This window comes from Puma concolor, chromosome B3, assembly GCF_028749965.1.
Source record: "Puma concolor isolate L17-30 chromosome B3, mPumCon1.1.hap2, whole genome shotgun sequence".
Taxonomy (NCBI): Eukaryota; Metazoa; Chordata; class Mammalia; order Carnivora; family Felidae; genus Puma; species Puma concolor.
In genome coordinates this window covers 145,244,828-145,267,130 of record NC_141672.1, presented here as the reverse complement: position 1 = coordinate 145,267,130, position 22,303 = coordinate 145,244,828, and the positions used below count along the sequence as shown (strand labels likewise).

The 22,303-nt window shown below is 48.9% G+C and overlaps 1 protein-coding gene across 12 annotated transcripts in view; it reads left to right on the top strand.

Moving 5' to 3' along the window:
• Window positions 1–8,326: 8,326 nt before the first annotated feature.
• CPEB1 (cytoplasmic polyadenylation element binding protein 1) overlaps window positions 8,327–22,303 on the top strand; it is a 91,660-nt gene continuing 77,683 nt past the window's right edge. For 2 of the 12 annotated variants that reach the window (XM_086711679.1, XM_086711678.1), the window contains exon 1: window positions 9,061–9,291. In XM_086711679.1, coding sequence (XP_086567805.1) covers window positions 9,130–9,291 — 162 coding nt within the window. In that variant the 5' untranslated portion in view covers window positions 9,061–9,129. Of the gene's footprint in view, window positions 8,457–8,702; window positions 8,802–9,055; window positions 9,292–9,436; window positions 9,577–9,653; window positions 9,748–10,340; window positions 10,496–20,921; window positions 21,039–22,303 lie in introns of those variants that run through there. The other 10 variants (XM_086711681.1, XM_086711680.1, XM_086711686.1 and 7 more) reach the window with 9 other exon arrangements.

Here is a 22,303-nt window from a genome sequence, read left to right as displayed (position 1 = left end):
CGTGCTGGCTCAGCTTTCCTTCCTTCTGAGGGGATCCAGGGGAGACAGCTGCTAAGTGTGACCATGTGACCCTTGTGAAAGATCATTACTTTCTAGGGACGGCTGTGACTGACTCTCATAGGTGACTCTGGTTGTACCCCAAGGTGACGATCCCTTAGTCCCCAGGCATGTGTGCGGAAGAGACATCCAAGCAGGGATGGGAAGGCCAAGCCGGAAGAACTCCTTGGTCCTGCAAAAGCAAGGCCTTTCCGGTGATTATTGGTCCCCCTGGATTTCCCTCCTGGGCCTCTCTTTGGGAGAGACTCATAATGTGGGGGACTCCGCAAACATAGGCGCGAAGTTCAGAATATGTCAACTGTGGAGCCCCCACCTTGCTGGGGAGATGACCCGAACAGCCCTCCCGGAAGGGGAAGAACAGGAAAGAGATGGAAAGTGCTTCTCAAACAGCCCAGCATCAGATCACTTGCAGATTTCGTTAACATGCAGATTCTGATCAGTGTCTGTGGTGGGGCCTGAGAGCCTGCATAGAGAGAGTGCACACGTGTGGGTGGGGGGAGTACAAGAGAGAGAGAGGGAGACAGGATCTGAAGCAGGCTCTGCACTGACAGCCGACAGCCGGATGGGGGGCTCGAACTCACAAACCATGAGATCATGACCTGAGCTGAAGTTGGAAGCTTAACCGACGGAGCCACCCAGGTGCCCCCAGATTCTGCATTTCTAACAAGGTCCCGGTGGCAGATGCCGTCGCTCTGTGGATACACGTGTGCGGTGAAGATGTGGAGGGAGCCCCTGCCCCAGAAGGACAAGCCTTCTGGAGGTGGTCGTCAGGGTCATGGCCCTCCTTGATGCCTTTCCTGGTGAGGAAAGAGGCCGAGTGAGCAGGGGTCCCAAAAGGTGTAAAAAACAACACAGTAGCATGTATTCCAACAACAACACCAAGAGTCTGTGATCAATAAGTTTCAGAATAATGGGTTTAAATGAAACAAGGTTACTTCCCACAGGCCTTCTCAGCGCCTTTACCATGACAATTTGCACTGTGACCTAACCATCCCCAAAGGGGCTAGGGAAGTGTTACCCAAACTCAGTTCTGACTTTGGAACACTCCCCTCCCCCCCCCCCCCCGAACACTGTGACTGCCTGGGTTACAAGGAACACACTCAATGATAGTTTGAGACATGATGCCTCAGCTTCCGATCCTCTGTGCTTCAGACTTGTCCCTTGGCGGTATCTTCTCACAGCCCTGTTGCCCCGACCCCGAGCGAGTCTCTGCAGGGTAAAGACAGGTGCGGCAGGTGTTCCATCCTCCCATAGGGGACACCCAGGGGACACCCCCGCCTCTGTCTCTGGGGACTTGCCGGGCTCCGTGGCACCAGAGAGCAGCTGCAGCCACTGCTTCGTGAGGAGCCTTGGAGCCCCACAGTCTCCCTGGGATCACTGTTTTTTGTCACTGCAGGTTTGGAGATGGGACTGATCTGCCAGTCAAGGGCCACTCGAATGGTCGACTTGTTCTCATTTCTGTCACTGAATCAGCACTGCCCACAGCATAAGAAGGTGAGAGCAGTTTCCCAGGGAATTTGAACAGGACCATCAGAGAATTACCAACGATTCTGTGCTTTGCAACAAAGGTCCCAGATGGACTCTGTTAGGAGCCGGAAGTGTACCCCCTGACCCCTCTCCAGGAGCTCACAGCCCGGACTCCCACAGCCTCTGAGAAAGGGGAGCTCTAACCCTGAGCGGGAATCCCGAATGCTGGAACTTTTAGCAACCACACACCTTCCCAGCTTCTCCCTGGTACCTGGAAAGAAAGAATGCTTGTCTTCTGTCTGCGATCTGGGAAGACGCAAGACACATACGTCCCTGTCTGTATTTTTAAGGGACTGTTTTAAAAAATACTATTTGAGAAATGTAAATGTAAACATAATATTCATGTAGAAAATTGTACAGATCACAAGTGTGCAATTTGATGAATAACCCGTGTAAACCAGAGACTGAGTGTGACGGCACACCCACCTCAGGCTGCCTTCCGGTTTGCGGCAGTGTTTTGTTTTGCTCAGAGGTCACGGAGCTTCGAGACGGTCTGACACCAGACTCCAGTTGTCAGTGGGATCCCAGAAGGCCGGCGTGGACTTGTGTCGGGCAGTGCCGACGTGCTGGCCTGTGCTGCTCTCTGGGGCTACGAGGACACCGACCACCCCCCGTGGCAGAGGCACCGACCACCCCGTGTATGTGGAAATAAGCCGGGTTGTCTTCTTGCTTTAACTGAGGGAGAACGTGAGGGAGCAGCTCTGGGAAAGAAGGAACTCGTCAGGGCTTGGGCAAGGTGACCTTGATCTAGGCCTTTATGTGCCAGAACCCCAGCACCTGCACCTGCAGAGGGAAGGCACGGAGGAGGGGAGGGTGGGAGAGGGTGAGGCGTGGTCCTTCTCCCCAGGACAAGGCCAGACTGAGGCCCCGGGATCCTGACAAGAGCAGCTGCGTTCTCGCAAATAAACCCCTAAACTTGGTTTCCTTAGCTGGAAACCAAGCCCAGGGCCTCTTGGGTTCTCCTGGTGCCGAGACCCCGGGCATCTCTGACCCATTTACAAGTGGCTCAGGACAACCAGCCCTCAGTGTGATCAGTGTGGCCGCTGACCTCCAGGACGGCCCCCAGGGATCCCTGCTTCCTGGCATCCTCGCCCTCGGGCCATCGCCTCCTACCTTCCATCAGGCTCCGTGCGCGTGCACGCCAGCCGGGATACTGCCGCAGTGACGGTACGTCCTTTCTGAGATGAGGTTATACAAGTCAGCGCGCCTCCATCCCCGCATCTTTCTCTCTTTCTCCATCTGGTCATTTGCTCTGGAGAGGGCCGGGAGCCATGTCTTGAGCTAAAGCCAGCAGCCCTGTGGAGAGATCCACGTGACTAGGGGCTGAGGCTTTGCCAGGGGCCGCTGGAGCGAGCCACGAGGCAGACCTGCAGCTCCAGGCACAGCTTCCGATGACTGCGGCTCTGGCGGACAGCCCAGCTGCATCCCTGGGGCAGGGGGGATCCCGAGCCAGAACCACCCAGCTAAGTCATCCTCGGATTCCTGACCCGCAGAAATTGTCCGAGGCCATACACTCTTGTTGTTTCAAGCTGTTGTTTGGGGTTCACTTTACAGCCACACGTGAAGACAATCCAACCCCGACCCATCTCCTAGGGCGTTGGAAAAGTCCTTAGAGGCGGCCAGGGCTCTGGTCTCTGGCCTTCCAAGCACTTTGCTCTGACATTCAGCGTCAGTGCTGTGCTGGAGCAGGCTGGCGCTGGCTCAGAGCACCGACTGTCACGCCTCCAGGAATTCTGTGAGCTGGGTAGTGTCACGCTGGTAGTTTGAAATCAGCTGTGGTGGGAGTATTTACGCCACAGAAAGAGGTGAATGCTGCAGATCGCTGGCCCTCCCCACAGCCAATTGTCAGACGTCTGCCAGCACACCTCTGCCTTTAATAATCTCTGTCCCTCATTGCTTTGAAAAAGTGTGATATTTATTTTTTTTTCATGTTTATTTTTCAGAGAGAGAGAAAGAGCACGAACAGGGATGGGCAGAGAGAGAGAGAGAGAGACACAGACTCCGAAGCAGGCTCCAGGCTCTGAGCTGTCAGCACAGAGCCCGATGCGGGGCTCAGACTCGTGAACCACGAGATCGTGACCTGAGCCAAAGTCAGATGCCCAACTGACTGAGTCACCCAGGCGCCCCCCCAAAAACTGTGCTGTTTAAAGACTAAAATAACAACCACTGGTGTACTGATTCCTGGCCTTAAGGACTGAAACATTTATCAATCCAGGCAATACTTCTCATGCTCATTTCACAGACTCTTCCCTCCTCACCGATTTGGAATTTTCCATTTACCAATGCCATGCATTTTTGTTTTGTACTTTTACTACATATGGATGTGTCCCTAAACAACATGTGATATGGTACTTTGTGATAACAGTGTACTACGTGTTTTATTTTTTATGTTTTTTTATTTGAGGGGAGGGGAGAGAGAGAGAGAGAGAGAGAGAGAGAGAGAACAAGCAGGGGAGGGGCAGAGAGAAGGAGACAGAATAATCCCAAGCAGGTTCTGCACCATCAGCACGGAGCCTGGTGTGGGGCTTGAACTCACAAACCATGAGATCATGACCTGAGCCGAGATCAAGAGTTGGATGCTTAATCAACTGAGCCACACAGGCGCCCCTAAATTTTTACATAAATGGCATCGTAAAGTATGTGTGTATCCTTCCTCCTGCTTTTTTCACTCAATATTATTTCTGAGTCATTTCTGTTTCTGTAACTGGTTTTATTTCATTTACTTTTCCTTATATATGATATTCCATTGTATGACTATACCACAACTTATTGGTCCATTCTCCTGCTGGTGGGCATTTAAGGTGGTTATTTTATTTTTGCAATTATACATGATTCAGCTATTGGCATTTTTACTCCTGTCTCCTTTAACACGTGCAAACATTTCTCTATGTTTCCCTAGGAGTAGAATCGCTGGCTCATAGAGCTTACACACCTGCAGCTTCACAAATCACCAGAGGAGCTATACTTGATGTCAAGAATGGTCAAAGCACTTGTGTTCATGAGTCCCCAAACTAGAAACAATTCAAATACCAATCAGCAGGAGAATGGAGAAACAAATTCGGTATAGCCGTACCAAGGAATACTACTTAACAATACAGAGGACTGAACTATTGCCACATGCGGCCACATGGGTGAATCGCACAGATATCACGTTGAGGGGAAGAGACCAAATCTTATATGAAATTCTACAACAGGCAGGATGAATGTCAGGAAGTCAGTAAGAATAACAGTTACCCCGAGGAGTGAGGTATACAGTGGGAAGAGCATGATGGAACCGTATAGGGTTCTGTAAAGATTCCAGGCCTTGATGTGGGTGATAGTTACCTGTATATATGTAGGTAAAAAATTAATGAGCTGTACACTTAAGATTTGTGCATTCCATACTATACGTGTTATCCCTCAATTCAAAGCATGTAGAAAGGAAAAACAAAACTCAAAGTCGGGGAGCCAGTTTATACCCTCACTGGTGGTGATCCTGCCACTGGGATAGTGAAACTTTGTCATTTGGTCTGTGTGAGAGGTGTGAATGGTATCCACTGTGGTTTCATTTGCATTTCCCTGGTTATTGCTGAGGGCACACATCTAGTGATGTGTTTGTTGGCCATTTGGGTTTCCAGTTTCTGTCCATTGCCTATTCCCATCTTTTGTCCTTTTTTCTATAGGGTTGTCTTTTTTTCCTCATTGATTGTAGAAGTTCTTATGTCTTCTGGAAACTAGTCCTTTATAGATCTCACATTGCTGATATCTCCTTCAAGTCTATGACTTGTTTTTTTAAATTAAAAAAAATCTTTTGTTAAATCAAAGTTTTAAATTCCAATGTGGCCAAATTTATCAATCTTCCTTTATGTCCTGTGGTTTTTGTTTCTTATTTACAAAATTCACCCATACTCGGAGGTAATAAAATATTCTAATATTTTCTTCTAGAAAATTTCCAGTAATGCCTTTCACGTTTATATCTTTAACCCACTTTAAATTTACATTTGTGTATGATGAAAGGAGGGGCTGATCCACATTTTTAAGTCCCACTTTAAAAGACATAAACAACAGCGACAACAAAGAACATGCTTTCTTCTGCGCGGAGCATGGGAAAAGTCTAGCAGAGACCGTGCGCTTACGTTACCTCATGGTCTTGAGTTCCTCAGTAAATCCCCCTCCTGATCTTTTGCAACCGGAAAAATTATGTTCTTCCAGCACTGTCTTTTGTTCTTTCAGCTCTCTGCCTGCTGTGGAAGCACTGAGCACCTGAGCATATAAAAGACTGGAGGGTCCCTCCTGTCCTCCTAGCATACGCGTTTAAAACTTAGTCCGGCCAATTACCGTTACACTTAAAACCTGTATTGTAAATCTTGGGCTTGACTACAGAGACGGTGCCAGGCATAGCTAGGCTCAAAAGGCTGTTTGTTGACTCTGAGAATGGATAATGCTGCCTATTTGTTCCTGCTACTTCTGCCAGTGACCAGCTGTGGAGACTTAACGGAGTCATTTAATATCTCCACCTCTGCTGCTTTCCACATCCTACCCTGTGGATCGTGGACACCTTCCAGTCAGAGGTACTGTTCTTCCTGTTCTACCTGTAGGCATGGCCAAGTGTGGGCAGGGAGCACAGGGGCATGGCCACACCTGAGGCCATGACTGTATTTTGACTCAGCCACCCCTTCCTTCACTATGTAAGGAGCTCTGGGGTCAGTCTGAAGGAAGTGCACACATCAGGGTGCTGGGAATCTTGTTCTCATCTGGTAGAGACTTCGGGCTCTGGAGCAGGAAGGCTGTCTGGGTTTGAGCTCCCACTCTTCCATTTCTACCTGGGAGTCCTTAGGCTAGTTACTTCGTGGGTTTTTTTTTGTTTTTTGTTTTTTTTTTTTTTGCTTCCATTTTCTCATTGAACACAGGTAAAACACTTAGAACAGTGCCAAGTGCACAGTGAGTGCTCAGGGAAGGTCAGCTCTTATTATTGCAACACCAAGTTTAGGAAGAGGGATTTAAGCAGCAGCAATTTCTGTTCCAAGTCACCTGAAAGATGCATTCATTTTCTTATGGCTAGGAGCTTTAAAATATGAAAGAGCTCCCAGATACTTATTCCCTTGGGCACTAGCCCAGGTTTCAGATTCTTATCTTGTTCAGCTTTGGGTCAAGGAGGAGGAAGGATGCACACAAGTTTGCCGCAAGAGGGCTGGATGGGGCCCCTAGACATATTGGGCTTCGCTCTTTTAATTTGAATTAGTGACCAAATTTAAAATTGGGAAGATTTCACGTTAAAACAAAAAACCTAAGACAAGCCGGATTGTCCTAAAAGATCCAGCTAGGCTGGGACCTCATTCCTGCATGGTATCCATCAGCGAATTGCCCCTTCGGATATGCCTTGGGCCTTTCCGGTGCTCTCACCCGCCCTTACATGGGCTCCTGTGATATATATATATATATATAGGTGTCTAGGTTGGCATCCCCTAAGACAAGCAAGATACACCACTTCAGACCAGCTGTCCTATGTTGTCGGCCAGAGTAAAACTTGGGGGTGGGCTGCTCCCCAAGAAGGAAGGGCTCCAGGAAGGAACCCCTGAAGGAAGGTCCCAGTGCCGCTGAATCACAAGGTATGGTTTTCTGGGTAGCTGGAATGGGCTGCCTTGAGGATGGGGGCTGGTGGCTAATCAGGAAGAGGGTAGAACAGTTATGGGTAGGGGAGGCCAGGGCCCCCTTTTGTCCCACTCCTGCAGCCATCATCCTCTCTGCCCGTGACCCCAGCAACCCAAGGAAGCTCCCCGCAGGAGGATGTGTCTGAGACTGGCTAACTTTCACTGTCACTGAGTCCTCCTGTGCGCTTCCACTCCATCTGTTCTTACCCTGGCCACCTTCTAGGGTAATCCTCCTGAAACACTAGGTTAGGCCCTTGACTTCCTCTCCATCCACAGAAACCTACTGTTACCTACCCCCCCCCCCCGCCCCCGCCTTAGCCATTAGATCTAGGCCAGCCTCACCAGCCTGCCAGGAAGGCAGCAGTCCTGTTTTCCCAACTGCCAGGAGGAGCCTTGTGCATAATAAATGCTTTCTAAACAGTGTTAGGACGATGAGATAACATGTGAAACACTCAGTAATGTTCTGCGAACGCTGGTCCCTCTCCTCCTCACTCCAGTCCCTGTTTCTCCCCAGCCGCTGCTAAGTCTCCAGTAACATCTTAAGAGACCTGATACTGCCATTCTCCTGTTTACAATTCTTAATAGTTCCCTGCTGTCTGCAAAATAAAGGCACTTCACAAACTGGGCCCAGGCTTCCCTCCTGTGGTGTCGGCACATATTCCCCTTACGTCCTGGTCAAATTGAGCCTCTCCGTTCCATTCTCCTCCCTGCCTTTGCTCGGTCTCCCGCCTGGAATGCCATCTCCGCCTCTGCGCTTGCTTGGGGGCTCCAGACCGCTCCTGCACCAGCTACCCAGGTCGCCTTTCCTGACGACAGCCGGGATCACGGTGGTTTCTCCTGCCCCGTGGCCGCCGCCCTGTCCCTCGTCCCCACTCCGTCAAGTCCCATCACAGTCCGGCAGGAGCGTCGGGATTGGTTTCCCCAGGGAACTGCGGCCCAAAGAGGACCCCGAGTGTCTTAGGAAGTTTCCGGAATCCCCCGACGCGCCCCCCTTCCAGCCCCGGGAGCAGCCGATCTAGTGTGAGCGCGCGCCTGCCGGAGTCCGGGAACAGGGGCAAGGGCACGGGCTAGGGCAGGGGCGCGCAGGGCCGGCTCCCGCCCTGGAGGGGTCCTTGGAAGAACAGGAGCACCGGCACGGGGCTCTCCTGACAAACCACACCGCCGCCGCGTCGCAGCGGCTTGTAAGTCCCACACGGGGAAAAGTGAGGCCCCGCAGAGAAGTGACTTGGGCAGGGTCACTAGGTGAGTAGCGCGCTCAAGCGTGGGCCTCTGGCCTCCCGGTCCTGGAGCCCAGCTCCGGGTGGGCGGCCGAGCCCTCGGCCGGGCCTGCAGGGAGGGGCGGGGCGGGGCGAGCGGAGGCGGGGGCCCGGGCGGGGCCGACACAGGTGCTTCGCATCCGGCCGGGGCGGGGGGGGGGGGGGCGCGGCCCCGCGGGGCTTTATAAACGGCCCGGGGCGCGGCGCTGTGTGCGGCTTGCTGCAAAAATAGTGCCCACGTGTCTGCGCGTCCTTTGCCGCGCCGGCTCGCCGCCCGCCGGCCGGCCCGTCCGTCCCGCAGGGCCACGCCGGCCCCATGGCGTTCCCGCTGGTAAGAGCCGCCTGCCGCCCGCCGGGGCGGGGCGGGGCCGGGCGGGGCGCGGTCCCGGCCGCTGCAGCTAACGGTCCGCGCGCAGCCTCGGCCGGCTCGGCGGTCCGCTCCTCCCCGCCCCCCTCCCCCCCGCCGAAGGAGCGCGAGCCCCGGGCGGGGCGCGGGTCACGTGCCCGCGGGCGTGGGGCCTCGTGGAGGAGTGTGTGCGAGGGGGGGCAGGGAGCCTCCTCGTGACTCAGGGCCTTTGGGCTTAAAGGCGCCGCGGCCCTCCGGGGGCGGCCGGCGGGGCCTCCAGGCTGCACTGCGGTCGCCCGGTGGCCTCGAGTGTATGTCCAGACGGGAGCCGACCGGACGGAAAGGCGCCTCGGCGCCGGGAGCACTTCCTTCTCCCGCAGCCGTCGCACGTGAGACCCGAAGCCGCCGGCGCAAGGAGCTCACGCACCTCGGAGGGCCCCACGCAAGTCTCGTTCGTACCCAGTGGGCGGCGGGGGTGAGTGGCCCGGTGGGGCGGGGCTGCCCGCGGTGGAGACCCCCCGCGCCGGACCTACGCCGATCTGAGCGTGCCACGACGGCAGCGGGCACGGCTCCTTTAAGGCGGAGGGATCAGGCCCCTCGTGCGGACCGCGCTTCCCGGCCCGGGAGGTCACGTGGCTTCACACGTTCGATTGTGCCGGAGCCGCGTTCTGGGGGCGGGGCTGGCGGGGTAGGGTCCCGAGCGGGTGGTCGTCGGGCACGTGCGCCCGGGCTTCGCGCCGGGGAGGCTGGCGGCTCTGAGGTGAGGTGGGTCCTACGGACGCCGGCGGGCGGCCGTGCAGGCGTGGGGGGCGGCGCGGCTGTGGAGGGAGCGTAGGCCGCACCTGCCTCGGCTTTCCCCAAGGGCGGCCGGGGGAGAGAGGACCCGGCGTGCCTGTGGCGCCCCGGTTCTGTCGTTCTCTCCTCAGTCCAGGTTCGGGCCAGTTGCACCGGCTGGGGGGAGGCGGGTGCGGCGGAGCGCGCCCCGGCCTCGGGCGGGGGCGGGCAGCTGGCTAGAAAGGCCCCGGTGGGGCCGACGGGACCCAGACCGAGGACAGGCCACTCACCCCCTGGCGGTCCCACTCGGCGTCGTTCCCCGGGCTCTTTCGCGGAGTGGGCGTTGTGTGTCGTGCGGTCGCCCCTGACTTTGTAGCCCTGTTCCCGGGGGCGGGAGGCCGGGCCGGAGCCCTCGTGAGCCGCCCAGCGCCGCCCGAGGGCCTGCGACAGGCCGAGAAGCCGAGGCGCACCCGGGCCCGGGAGCGCGGCCCGGTTTCGCGGCCGCGTGCACCTTGCAGGCCTCGCCCCGCTGCGCGCGCCCTGCGGGAGCCTCGCGCCTGGGGAGGGAGGTCGGCCGCACCCGTGAGAACCCGGCGGCGGCCCCCGCCCCCCCGGCCCCCCCACACCGCCGGGCGCCGCAGCTCCGCGGCAGCTGCCGCCTCTGGTCTCCCTGGCTACCGCTCCGCCGCCTCCCCGCCTGCCCGGGCACCGAGTAAACTCTGCGTCATCCGTCGGGGCGAAGGGCCAGCGGGGCGCTTGGCGCCCTGGGAGGCGCAGGTGTGCGGCCGGCCGCTCCCGCAGCGCAGGTGACGGCCAGCTTGCGCCCTCGGGCCGGGCCTGGGGACGCGCGCGGCTGACGGGGAGGAAGGACTCCGTACGGGCCGCCCGGAACCCGGGAAGCTCAGGTCGGTGGCGGGGTTTCTGTCGGGGTGAGGAAGGGAATGCAAGGAGGGCTGGTTTCTGGAGCTCGGGGTGCTCCGGCCTACGTGTGGCGGGGGCGGTGAGGACGGGAGCGCCCAGCCCCCCCCCCCCCCCCCCCCCCCGCTGCTCTTCTCCCCTTCCCGGTGGCGCTGGCTTTGAGCCGCACGTGCTCCCAGAGCACGTTGCCGTCGGGTTTGGTTTTTGTCCCAGCGATCGAATTCGAGCTCGAGTTGGCCTGGCGGTGGGATTTGGAAGTCGGCTTCCCTACGTGAAGGTGCGTGTTCGTGAGCGCAAAACGCTTGCCATCCCTCCTCCCAAGGCGCGTTCTCCACTCCTCTCCCGCGCCCGGGCCCCCCGTGTGGAGGGGACTTTGGGCCAGCTGTACGCGAGCCGGTGTGCGGTGCACGGGGTGGGCGACCGTGGAAGCACGCCCAGGGCACCCGACGCGGCCGTGGTGCTGTGGTTTCTGCCGCCGTGGCACGCCTCCTGGCAGTGTTCACGAGGCAGAAAGTGGAAGAAGACCCCAGGCTTAACGCCAAAGTTGTTAGCCAGGGAGCTCTTGATGGTGGCTCAGTATCTTCATGAGTCACCGAGCTGTTTATTTTGTTTTAAATCCTTAAAGCTGGTTGTGTGCTCCCATCCCTCTAGGGGCCCGAGGTAATATGAAGGAGCGAAGTGGGGAGAGAAGGGAAAGAGTTGTAGTGCGTCTGGAACCACAGAATCTCCGTCTCTCTAAAGGGAGCAGCTGGTTGTTGCCACACAAAAATGTGGGCCCAGGTTGATGGATCTTTGACTTTTTTCTTCCTAGTTAAAGCTGCCGGTCTGTTTTAAATGCAGCAATTAAACTGAATAGTGTAAGACCGAAGGTAATCTGTCTCTGAAGAGCAGATTCAAGGTGAGGACTAGACTAGTTTTGGGATCTCGGTCTTCAAAATGTTCCTTTTAGGTGTCCCCCCCCCCCCCATTTTGTAAATGAGGAAACAGGCTCTGAAATCAAGTTACAGGGCTATTAAGGAATAAAATTCAAGTGTGAACCTAGGTCTTTCTGGTGCCGTAGCTCAACGTGATAGTCTGTGTATTCCGGTATGTCCGAGGGGGTCAAGGCTTACTGGTGATGTAGTTTGTAGAGAAAATGCGGTGCTTTATGCTGGAGCCCCATTTACAGGCAAAGTGAGCCTTACTTAACTGCGTTGGAGGGAATGTCTGGTTGTGGAAGTCAGTGTGGGTCTTCTGAGCATTAGTGCAGCGGCGTTGCCGTCGGGAGGAATGTGCTGCGTCTATCATTCCACCATGTGTGTCAGAGCGGTTCGCTGATCTGAGAGAGCCTGAGGTCTGGAGAAATCGGGCTCCTCCCACTGGGGCGGGGGTGACCCTCCCAACCCTCTGCACAAAAGACTTTCCTTTTTCAGGACAGTTAAAATTCTAATAACTTTCGAGATTAGGCAAATGTGAAATTAGATAATTGTTTGAAGACTCCAGAAGGAGAATGTGGCTTATTAAGTCTCACCTTTTTTCTCATAGCTAAGATTCCCAAAATCATGCCTCCTAGGTTTCCAGGAAGAATTAATAGGGGTTTTAACAGTACTTACTGAGATCTTCTTGAATAAGCTTCCAGGGCGTAAGATGCCTCTCTTTGCCAGGAATGAGAGACTGGGTTTTCATTCTGGGTAAAACTGAGTAAAATTTAGACTGGCAGCAGTGTACAGAGCTACACTAGCAGAGGTAAAGGGACTTGTACCTTTTATTTCTGTATTTTATTCCCAAAGGGTTTAAAACATAAAGCAGTAAAGACCATTTTGCCAGAGGGATTTTTCTGTCAAAATTCACAGAGAAATCTAGACTTGATAGCTTTTTTTTTTTTTTTTTTTTTTTTTAAACCTGTGGTCTGGACAGTTTTTGGAAGGTTGGAAGCTTTAAAATGTTACCTGTTTCCAGCTGTTTTTCTAGCAGACCTTTTTAGCCCAAGCACTCAGGAGTTTAGTGTTTGTGAATTTGGGGGTGGGCAGGAAGAGTGAGATGACTAAAGTGGCTCTCTGGTGGTACTTTAGTGTTTACGTGATAGGCAATATCTGTGCAGATTTTCTCATTCATTGGTTTCAGGTCCCTTGTCTAAATGACCGTTCCCTAAAATTATGTGTTTGTGTGAAGTGCAAATTAATTAGTGGGTTTGTACCTCTGGCTTGAAGTTTGGGACAGGAATGCATACCAAACCTGGATATTAAGGGTAGGCTGTTATCTTCAGTAGCTAGTGGTGGAGTGAGTAAAATAAATCATAGGATCAAATAACAAATTATTTTCTTTCCTATGGGAGAGCTGTGCTAATCCCATCCTGTTTTGCAAATCTGCTTTTCCTAGGCAGTATCTAAGCTGTACCGACTCTGGGGAGAACTTGCCAGAAAGCCTGGGGATAGAGGGTGAGGGGGTTAGTAAGGGGGTTGGACCCAGAGGTTGGAGTAGAGGAGGCTACAAGAATTTTTGCTTCAATCTGTTTGATTTAAAGCCAAGAATCCTTGATCGCACCTGCCTCCTTGGCCCCCCACATTGCAGCTTTGGAAGTGCTTTGTTTTCTTTCCGGCCATTGTTGCAGCCTGCTTTGGTTATACCTCCTCATGAGAGCTCAGCCACTTCAGTGAGCACAAATTTTAAGTGCTGAAAGTTTTTATGTTCAAGGTAGGAGCCCCCCCCCCCCAAACAAGACATATCTGTTATAATAAACTATCTGAAAAGGTGGAATGAACCAAGGTACATAATGTGTGTTAATATTTCCTATATTTTATGGGGAAAATTATCTGACTTTCCATAAAAAGTCCGTAACTAAATTTCAGTATTAAATTTGCATTGTAAACATAATTTTCAGTAAGTTTTCTTATTTGGGATTTAAAAAGCCTCCAGTCAGGGATTATTTTGCTTCCTTAACGTATAATATGTTTTTAAATAACAGGCATGCGGGGGAGGGAGAAATTCCTGACTAGTTGGGGTAGAGCTTTGCTTTCAGTAGCGCAGAAGAACCCTTAGGCATGGATAACGTTTTAATTCTTTGTTTTTTTAGTATTGCTGTATGGTTGGAACACTTGTTGGATTATAGTGAGTGAACACTCTGTTTTGATTTTTAAGGCATTTTGTGATTACTTGCCTTGAGGTAATTGTAGAATCCCTAGAGGGCAGGTCTAAAGATTGATTTGTGTGTGAAAAATGGGTCACGGTTGTATCTAGCTGTTGATTCTGGGAGTAACTTAGCTGTAATAGCGTTACTGGTTTCTTTATTCTTGGCCAGCGTTATATGCTGATATGTGTACCATCCTGACGGATTTAGCACGATGGCCAGAAGTCTGTCTCCTTGGATAAAGGTATGGGAGTAGCTTTCTGTTGGAGGAAAGCAGTTACCTTGAGCTGTTTTTGTGTTTCTTGTTTTTTTCTTTTTGACAGAACACTTAATCTCTTACTACTTAACACCTGTGCTCTCTGCATTCTGGCTTTGTGCTCCTGGCTTCTGGCTCTGATACCATCTGTCTCCCAAGTCTGTCCTTTCTCCTGAGACTGTTGTGCTTGTTTGTTTGTTTGTTTGTTTTAAGCTATAATTTTGGAATGGTTTTGAAGCTTAGAAGATATTAGAGACCTGTCGGTCTCCCAGATGTAACTTGGAGTTGACAACGCAGATCCTAATGGCTATTTTCACGGATGAGAGAATTAAGCTGAGAATGAAAAGTGGTTAAGTCCATTCAGCGAGTGGATGATAGAGCCAGAACTTGAACTCTGGTCTCTTCCTTTCCAGATGGGTATTTCTAGAATTCAGGCACCTTGACCTTTGCTGTATTGGTCTCTGAGACTTAAAATCTCAGTCTCATGAGACTCTATAGCTTTCCCCTTGCCCTGTCTGATCTTTTCTTGTCCTGGCACTTACAAGCTTTCTCATCCCCCTGAATGCCACATTCCTTATGGTTCATTCTGTTGGCTCTTTCTTGTCCCTTTATACAGAGGGCCTGTATATTCTTGCAGCACTAGTTCTCTGTGTGACCAGGTTTGAGGTTGTTCTCCAACTGTAATAGCGTTACTGGTTTCTTTATTCTTGGCCAGCATTATATGCTGATATATGTACCATCCTAACAGGTTTAGCATCATGGCCAGAAGTCTGTCTCCTTGGATAAAGGTATGGGAGTAGCTTTCTGTTGGAGGAAAGCAGTTACCTTGAGCCCAGCCCTGATTGTTCTCAGAATCCATAGTTCTGACTGGCTTACTGAATGAGTTCTATTTTGCTGAAGTACCGTGAACCCAGCAGTTTTAAAAACAACCAATTTTTTCCCCTTACTTCATCTCCTGGGGCCAATCTGATTCTACCCCCTCTACCCAATTAGTCTCTTCCCCCCCCCCCCCCCACTAGACTGTAGTATCCTCTAGGGGGAGAGAATGTGTTTGGGTGTTCTGATTTTTATTTATTAAAAAAAAATTTTTTTTTAACATTTATCTATTTTTGAGACAGAGACAGCATGAACGGGGGAGGGTCAGAGAGAGGGAGACACAGAATCCGAAACAGGCTCCAGGCTCCGAGCCGCCAGCACAGAGCCCAACGCGGGGCTTGAACCCACAGACCGCGAGATCATGACCTGAGCCGAAGTCGGACGCTCAACCGACTGAGCCACCCATGCGCCCCTGATTTTTATTTTTTTAATGTTGATTTATTTTTGAGAGCGAGCACATGCAGGGGAGGGGCTGAGAGAGTGGGACAGAGGATCTGAAGCAGGCTCCACACTAACAGCAGCAAACACCATGGGGGCTCGAACTTAGGAAATGTGGGACCATGACCTGAGCCGAAGTTGGACTCTGGAACTGACTGAGCTACCCAGGCACCCCCTTTCTTTAAAATTTTTCAGTTACTGGAGGCCCTAGTACAGACACTAGGTAAATACATATTTGCAGCTTTCCTTTGGAAACTAGAATGCCTTGATGTGGTCTAACTCTGTGTCTCTCTTAGCCCCTGCCACCTTTCCTTCCTTCTCCCTTACCATGGCCACTGCTAGTTCAGGCCTCCCTTCAGTATTTTCAGTCTGGTCTTTACCTTTTTCCTCAGTTCTTGGCTGCTCACACCCACCACTCTGGAGCGCTTCCATACTAGTGGTCCTGTTGCTCCTCAGACCTATCTTCCTGGGATTGCAGAGCAGGAAGAGTAGAGTCACTTCTAGTGCAGTTTATTGGCATTGCCTTGATTCCTGCGAAGGTGCCAGTTTTACCCACTCGTTACTTTTGTATCATCGTTGCAAATGTCAGCATAGTGAAAAAAGAAATTGGTATTTTAAGGTTATGAAAGTAGTTTTAGACGGGTGGGCTTCTGAAAGGGCTTTGGGGACCTTCATGAGTGCACAGACCTCACTTGGAGAACTGCTTCCACACAGTAAGGGCCAGTCCCCTTGGTAGCGTACGAAGCCCATCATGGTCTGGCTTCAGTCTAGTGGTCTACTGGTCTCCTCCTTGAATCTTTTTAAAATTGAGAGAGAACGTACATATGGTAAAAGGCACTAATTGTAAGTGTATAGCTTGGTTAGTTTTTACATGTTGATGTTATTTTTATATACCTAAGAAACTGCCACACAGATGAAGATCTAGAATGTTCCCTTCACTTGTTAAGATTCCCTGTGCCCTTTGCCATTCTGTATCTCACCCTTGACCCCCCCCCCCCCCCCAATGAACTACTGTTCTGACTTCTGTTGTCATCGATTGGTTTTGCCCATTTTTGAACTTACAAATGAAATCGTGTAGCATGCACTCTTTGGTGTCTGACATCCCCCCCAGCTTAATTTAATATCTGAGATTTCTACAAGTTTCAGTGGAATCCCGAATTGATTGCTATAATCCTACCATTTCCAGAATTAATAGAGTGAATTACTACACCTAAATTGTGCAAGCAATGTGATTTATGCTGAATACCTGCTTCCCTCCTGGAGTCTGGAATTTGGGTGTATTCCAGGCAGAGGCTTGCCTTTGTGACCACCCCTCAATAAAAAACCCTGGGAGCCAAGTTTCTAGCAAGCTTCCCTCGTTGGCAACATTTCAGGTGTGTTGTCACAACTTGTTGCTGGGGGGAGCTAAGCGATTGTTTATCTTCTATGACTCTCCTGTAAGAGGACTCTTGGAAGCTTGTACCTGATTTCCCCCAGACTTTGAACCATGTGCCCTTTCCCTTTGCTGGTGTTTCTCTGTATCTTCTGGCTGTAATAATTAGCTGTATGTGCTGAGTACCACTCTATGCTGAGTCCTGTGAGTCCTCTTGATAATTGATCAAATCTGGGGGTGGTCTTGGGGACCACCAGCACTGTGGGTGTTTTGTTTCTCTTCAGAGTTTGAGTATAAAACTGCTCTATTGTACCTGCCTTTTTATAGTCCTGCATACTTCTTTCTCTTGTATATGGGAGCCTGAGTGCAACTTCTGGGTCATAGCATAGTGTCCCTTGCAATTAAAATTCTAGCAACAGCGAACTTCTAGTTGCCTGAAAGCACCCATTTCATCCCCCCTTGCCCTTGTACATGTTCTTTTTTTGCCAGACTGCCTTCCCCACTCCTATTATGACTGTATGGTAAAACCTTTTAATATTTTCACCTCCCTAATACCCTTGTTATTTCTTTATATATTTATTGTTGAGCTTACAAAATAGCATGTAACATACTCGATGTGCTTGTGTTCCCATTAGACTAACTCCTTGGGTGCAGGGATTGTCTTATTTACCCTCTGTCTCCAGAATGGCTCCTGGCATATGATGAGAATACAATCAGTAAATGTAATTGTAATCTTTGGGTCTGCAATCACCAGGTTATGTTGTTATGGGTTCTTTATTTTTTGTTCATGTAAATTGTCTCTGGTCTGAGGGGTTTAAAACTCCCAACTGCTGAAATGACTTTGAGTGGCTTGGGGCTTTGACAGTGACAGAGCTAGAATTGGTGACTAAATTTTTATTTTTCATCCTGTCTTAACATTGAAGAAAGGAGTCACTACCATTTATGGAGGTTGTGATTGAGGTGGTCGAACATGCCTGTGAAAGGCATGTGATATGGGTCTCCCTTCCTGTGGTGTCTGAATTGAGTACCTGCAAATGTGGCAGATATGATACGGAGTACTGCTTCAGTGAAGGTCTTTGAGGGCTTTACCATTTATAAAATGCAGAGCTAACAGTGCATATAGCTAACAGTTTGATAGGTAAGTGTGACAAGAGCTACAATTTTGGTGGCTGTGTGTTCTCTATATTCTTGAGCAGTCGTGGTATTAAATATTTCCTTCATGTTCTCATAAACCTGTCCTGGAAATTGTAGGATTTCCTTTTCCAGACTGAGTTTATAGTGTGTGTGTGCGTGTGTGTGTGTGTGTGTGTGTGTGTGTGTGTGTGTATGTATGAGGGAGAGGGAGAGAAAGAGAGGGAGAAAGAAAGAAAGAGGGAGGAGGGAGAGAGAGATGCATTAGATATACTCTGTGGAAACTGAAAACTAATCAGAAAAGAGAGATCCAGAAGAAAGGGGTTCCTGAATTAAATGAGTGGAGAAGAGTTAAGGATCAGATCCCCCCAAATAGCAAGTAAGATGAACTTGAAATGTTGGTTAGGTTTGGCAACTATGAAGTCCTTAATTTAGGAGTTCTGTGGTGTCTTTTTGCAGCTTTGTGCCAGCAGGATATCGTGGGTTCAGGGGACAAATGGGTTAAGAAGTATAGCACCTTTTTAGAAGGTTGGTAGTAGAACAAAAGAAAGAAGGCAGTGACTTGGGAGGATGTTTTAAGTCAAGGAAGATTTTTTTTTTAAAGATGAGAGAGCCTTGGGCATACTTACAGATTGTTGGGAAAGAACCAGTGGAGAAGAGAGGAAAGTCAGGTCATGAAGGAGAGGAAGAAGGGGTGGTATCTTGAATTTTGTATCTGGTGATGGATTTATTTTGTCTCTCTGTAAGGACCTGCATCCATTTCTCCTTTATTACTGGTGAACCTCCCTATCCAGCCCTATTCCTCTGCTTTCTTTCATTGAATTTACTGTGTTCTGTATCCACTCTGTGTTTATTCTCTGCTTGTCTGTTCTTCCCACACTTACGGAAATTCTGATTTTTCATTAGACTCTAGCTTGAAAGTCTGAATTGTCACACTATTCCAGATACCTTAATTTATTCTTCTCCTGTGTGTAGCATTTTGTGCTTACCTCAGTCTCCATTTACCTAACTAGATTTTCTTCTCCCACTTAACTAATTCTCCTTTGGGCAGGGATTATGTTTTATCTGTCTGTAATCTCAAAATCTAATGTAACAGGCTTTTAGTACTTATGAAATACTAGATTGAACTCTGTGAAGCTGCCATTTTGTTGGTTGCAAAAGGTTGAGTATTGGCAGTTTTGTATGGACCAACATAATAAATTTTAATTCCTTCCAGTGTTGCACAGAAGACTCGAGGTGGAATTTCAGTTAAGAATGGACAAGTAAGGGTCAAGGAGAAAGTCAAACATAGAGAAGCACTTCTTAGCTACAGACTCATTGAAGTTCAACCAGAAACTGGCTTTGAGTGACCAGGTGACCAAAGCAAAGGTGGAAATTTGGCTAGATGATTTACATTCTTCATAAAGATAACCTGTCAATTCCTCAGGTGAAACTGTAGCCATTTCCTAATCTTTGGTCTGAATAACATTTTTGTAAGTGGTTGTTCATATAAGGACTGTTCAGAATTGTGGTTAAACAGTATCCTCAGAATCATGAGTGTAAATCCTATAGAGGTTTTTTTCAGCTTTATTACTATAAAGATAAAAGCAAATCGCCGAAGTACGTCTGTGAACTAGTTCTTCAGGGGCATGTAAGTCTATTGCCCCCAATATACTGTTGGTGTATCTTAATGAAACAAAACCTAAATGTTCAAGATGAATGCTTTCAACTAAAAAAGATGTAATTAGAAAATCTTATTCTCAAAATTTTTTTTAATCTTAATTTTTCAACCTAACGCTTTATTTTGTTTTAATTTACATCCAAATTAGTTAGCATATAGTGCAACAGTGATTTCAGGAATAGATTCCTTAATGCCCCTTACCCATTTAGCCCATCCCCCCTCCCATACCCCCTTCAGTAACCCTGTTTGTTCCCCATATTTGAGTCTCTTCTGCTTTGTCCCCCTCCCTGTTTTTACATTACTTTTATTTCCCTTCCCTTCTGTTCATCTGTTTTGTCTCTTAAATTCCTCATATGAGTGAAGTCATATGATATTTGTCTTTCTCTGACTAATTTCACTTAGCACAATACTCTCCAGTTCCATCTACGTAGTTGCAAATGGCAAGATTTCATTCTTTTTGATTGCCAAGTAATACTTCATTGTATGTATGTGTAGATATATACCACATCTTCTTTATCTGTTCATCCATCGATGGACATTTGGGCTCTTTCCATACTTTGGCTATTGTCGATAGTGCTGCTGTAAACATTGGGGTGCATGTGTCCCTTTGAAACAGCACACCTGTATCCCTTGGATAAATACCTACTGGTGCAATTGCTGGGTCATAAGGTAGTTCTAGTTTTAATTTTTTTGAGGAGACTCCATACTGTTTTCCAGAGTAGCCGCACCAGCTTGCATTCCCACTCAGAAAATTTTTTAATGTGAACACAGTTTTGCTGGAAGCTTAGTAGATTGCGATCTGTGGACCCCAGGTTAAAATTCCGTCTTGAAGAGTAAAGTGTGTGCCCTTCAGAGAGTCTTCCTTAAATCTCTCAACTGGCTTTCATGAATCCATAGTAAATAATTAGCAGAAATGGTCTTGAGGTCTGCAATATAGGTATTGTTTTTGATTAAAGGCAAATTATATCAACCCAGAGATGGTAAAGTTGGCATTCATTATGACCATTAAATAACCCCAGACCAGGATTTTGACCTAAAAGAATGGCCATCCTATTACCATGTTGATCCTGGATTGTATGGCATCTGAAGGCAAGACCAGTATTTCCAATTAGACTGTTCTAGCATACAAATAAGTATAAAATTTGGGCATATTATTCTTTAATTAGAACACATAGCTATGTGGTATGGGTTCAGACTTTTAAAGTGTTATGAGGGACAGTTTCAAACCACAAATGTAGAAAAACCTCCAGTTGTGTGCTGAAGAAGTAAATAAGCTTCTTGGTGAATTTCACTGGGATGAGCCTATCCAGGCACTTTATAGATTTCTCATTACTACAAAGTCTGCGAAGTAGGTGGTACTCCACTTGAATACCCAAGACAACCAAGGCTCCTAGAACATACCTAAATGGTAGATTTAGTATTTGTACTCCACAGGCTGTACTGTGTTCTGCTTTGTGAAACAGTGATTCAGTTTTGGGGGAAGATTCTTCCCTTCTGGAAAAAATGAATGCTTTTTTTTTTTTCTGTCTGTTGTCTCCCTGTCCCAACCAGTTGAGAATTACTGGTGTAGGAGACCAGTTTTGGTTCATGATGGGAGTGTCCATTTTCACCTATTGACCAGGAGAACATTGAGGCCTGCTATAAAATAGCTTGTATCCATAGAGATTCATCATGAGCCGTTCATTCTGACAGTAAGTAGGTACAACTAGTTTTATCTTGACATCAGTTTTAGTCCCTGACAGTAAGAATTCCTGCTTTTCATTTCTAGCTTTGCCAAGTAATTTGCTCCGTTGATCCATAGTTGTCAATAGTGTTAAGATTTGCATTCTAAGCTTCTGATCTGTCTTAAAGCCTCCTTTCCTGTTCATCATGAAAGACCAAATAAAGGTTTAAAAAAAAAAACAAAACACCTAGCACATGGTCCTATTTAAGGGCAAAATATGCCAGAAGTAACTGAAAACTACCAGACAAGAGTAGTATAACCCAGGGAGAAAACTGTTTGTATTTATGGTAAAACATTGGTAGGAACTCAGACCTATAAAGTGATCAGTCAGGATAGAATATACAGAGTAATGGGTGTGTAAGTATGGGTGTGGATAAGAGATAAGTGTTTTGAAGATGAGACACTGAATTCATTTAGCTGAAGAGTTTAAAGGATTGCTAAATTCTGCAGTAGGTACAGGTTTTGGGCAGTTTGATTTGTGTCCTGTCTTAAGTCCTTTTAATTAAGCTTTCTGAATCAAATGATTAGGAAAGTTAGGCATAGAAGGGCCTGGGGTCTTCAAAAGAGTAGTTTGCCTGAGTCTTTAGTACATTATTCTCTTTTAACGAGCAAATAGTCTTTTATTCAGGGATCCTTGTGGTGGCCTCTGAGCCCTTGGTGCAGTAGTGATACTACTGATAGCGAACATTCATCTGTTCAGCACATAATTATGTTCCAGGTACTGTGGCAAGCATGTTATATGCATTAATTCACAAAGAGCTCTGTGAGACCTTGTTACTACTTTTATCCCTATTGTACACATAAGGAAAGTAGATCTGTTCCCCATCTGATATTGCTGGCTTTGATTTTTTTTTTTTTTAACCCCCTTCCAAATTGGTTATTCAAGGCAAACCACTGGTACTTACTAATTAGGCAGTTTGGGGTATTAATTGAATACTCCATTTACTTGTGTTCTAATTACCTGGACTCCTCTAGATAACTGGCTTGGCAAACCTGAGAGGAGGAGAGGGAGGGAGACATTCCAGATAGCATTAGCCTTGAGTTTCAGAGTTACGGTGCATGTTCGTTATGGGATTGGGAGTGGGGCAGAGTTGGGTCAGGCCTAATTTTTTTTTTTTTCAGGCTGCTTGAGATGGTATGATTCTTAGACCTTGCCCTACTCCCAGAAGGCCTGTGGGCCTGCATCATCCCCTCACCACAGTGGCACTTTGCTCACAGGCTCTGCCTCTCGTT